The following is a 1769-nucleotide window of genomic DNA, read 5'->3' as shown; positions in this document are numbered from 1 at the left end:
ACATAGTATAGGGGTTTGGAATGAATTTAATCACTAACTAATTTAATCACTTACCAAGAAAAACAGAAAACACTTAAAAAAAAGAGAGAGAATAAATTAAATACAATATTGTTTCGCTTGGTACGATCAAAATGTCTGCTCTTATGTCTGCAGAGAAACCACTCTCTATATTGCAGCCAATGGATGAGCCGGAGTCACGCGTACGACGTCACAAACTCAGTAGATGTTCACGAAACAAACTGAGGTGCCCAGTCGTCAAGATGAAGTGTATTGTTGAACAGAGTCGTTTGAAAACGCATCATGGAGAGCACACAGCTGTGAGTGCTTACCCTTTACGAGTTTAAACTAAGGCTTTTAACACACAATTATGAGTAGTTATCCTTTATGAGCTTAAACTGAGACATTCTACTATCTAGTCGCGAAAAACAACAACAGTACATTTTCTTGCCTGTGACTAGGGACTGATAAATGAGAACTATAGCAATCAACAAAAGGGATTTATGATGAGCCCCTCAGCAATATCATGGAAGCGGGCCCAGGAAAAAGTGTTCGCGCCCTTGCAGACGGGTTGGACATAGACTCTACCACTGTCGTTCGGTGGTTTCCTGTAATAGGTAAGGTGAAAAAGTTAGAGTGGGTGTCACATGAGTTGATACCAGCTGACAAGGATCCTCATCTGGAGGTGTGCAGTTCTCTTAGTGTACTTAATAACCGGGAAGGTTTCCTACATCAGAGTGTCAATTGGATGAAAAATGGCTGTGCTGCGACAAACACAGTCCATCAGGATTGGATGGATCGTGATCAACGTCCAAACTCACCTCTCCAGTCTCACCATGCTTTTCTCCATCGATGTGAAACCGTCACTGTTGAACATTATAGTGGAGAATTGAATCAAATCACCGAAAACGTGTAAACAACCATCCAGCAATGAGTGACAGACATGATATATTTCTGCTAAACTTTCATATTACGCTGGAAGGACGGTGCAGACTCTCCATAAGTTGCAGTATGAAACCCTTCCTCACCAACCATATTCTACTGTTCTACTGACGTTTCTCCCACCGACTATTGTTTCTTCTGGCATCTTGATCACTTTTTAGTAGAGAATCCATGACAATCGGGCGATGCAATGCGCAGTTGAGAGCTTCGCATCGCAGACTCTAACCTTGTTTCATCATGAATATGCTGCTATAGCTGGAGACTGTTCTAACCAGGTATTTCTTCGACCTTTGAAAGTTACATGTCAGTCGGAGATTTCAAGAGCCACCAATCCTATCTCTCTCTCTCTCTTTTCTCTTTTCTTCTCTTCTCTTCTCTCTTCTCTCTCTCTCTCTCTCTCTCTCTCTCTCTCTCTCTCTCTATATATATATATATATATATATATATATATATATATATATATATATATATATATATATATGTGTGTGTGTGTGGTGTGTCATGACGTCTGTTAGCAGCGAAGTACTTATATGTTTTTTTTTTTTTTTTTTTCCACCATCCATCTTGGAAACAGTTATATTCCTATCGTTTCCATATTTGGGTAGGTAGTGAATATTACTTATAACAAAAATAATCCAAAGAACTAATCTCGTTTGGAATTTTTGGATTTATCATTAACTATGTTCTCATATTTTAAATTGGATTAGCTATAAGGAAACAAAAGAAACATTATGGGTTTTATGGTTTTAGTCCTTATAAAATTGTGCTTTATATGTTTAGTTCCAGTGCTCTTCCACATAATTTTGAGAATAGCATCTCGGTGGTATAAT

General features: G+C 38.3%; 1 protein-coding gene across 1 annotated transcript; it reads left to right on the top strand.

Annotated features, from left to right (window-relative positions):
* The first annotated feature begins 523 nt into the window (after nt 1–523).
* Nucleotides 524–913, top strand: LOC145665221 (histone-lysine N-methyltransferase SETMAR-like). The gene has a single exon (XM_081732506.1). The coding sequence runs from the start codon at nt 524–526 to the stop codon at nt 911–913; it is 390 nt and encodes a 129-aa protein (XP_081588632.1).
* The last annotated feature ends 856 nt before the right edge of the window (nt 914–1769 follow it).

The sequence above is a fragment of the Thermobia domestica genome, chromosome 11 (assembly GCF_964235325.1).
Source record: "Thermobia domestica chromosome 11, izTheDome1.hap1.1, whole genome shotgun sequence".
NCBI lineage: Eukaryota > Metazoa > Arthropoda > Insecta > Zygentoma > Lepismatidae > Thermobia > Thermobia domestica.
Note: the sequence above shows the minus strand (reverse complement) of the source record. Positions and strands in the feature narration are given on the sequence as shown.

Coding starts and splice junctions, on each gene's coding strand:
- LOC145665221 (XM_081732506.1), top strand. CDS start 524: ATGGAAGCGGGCCCAGGAAAAAGTGTTCGCGCCCTTGCAGACGGGTTG.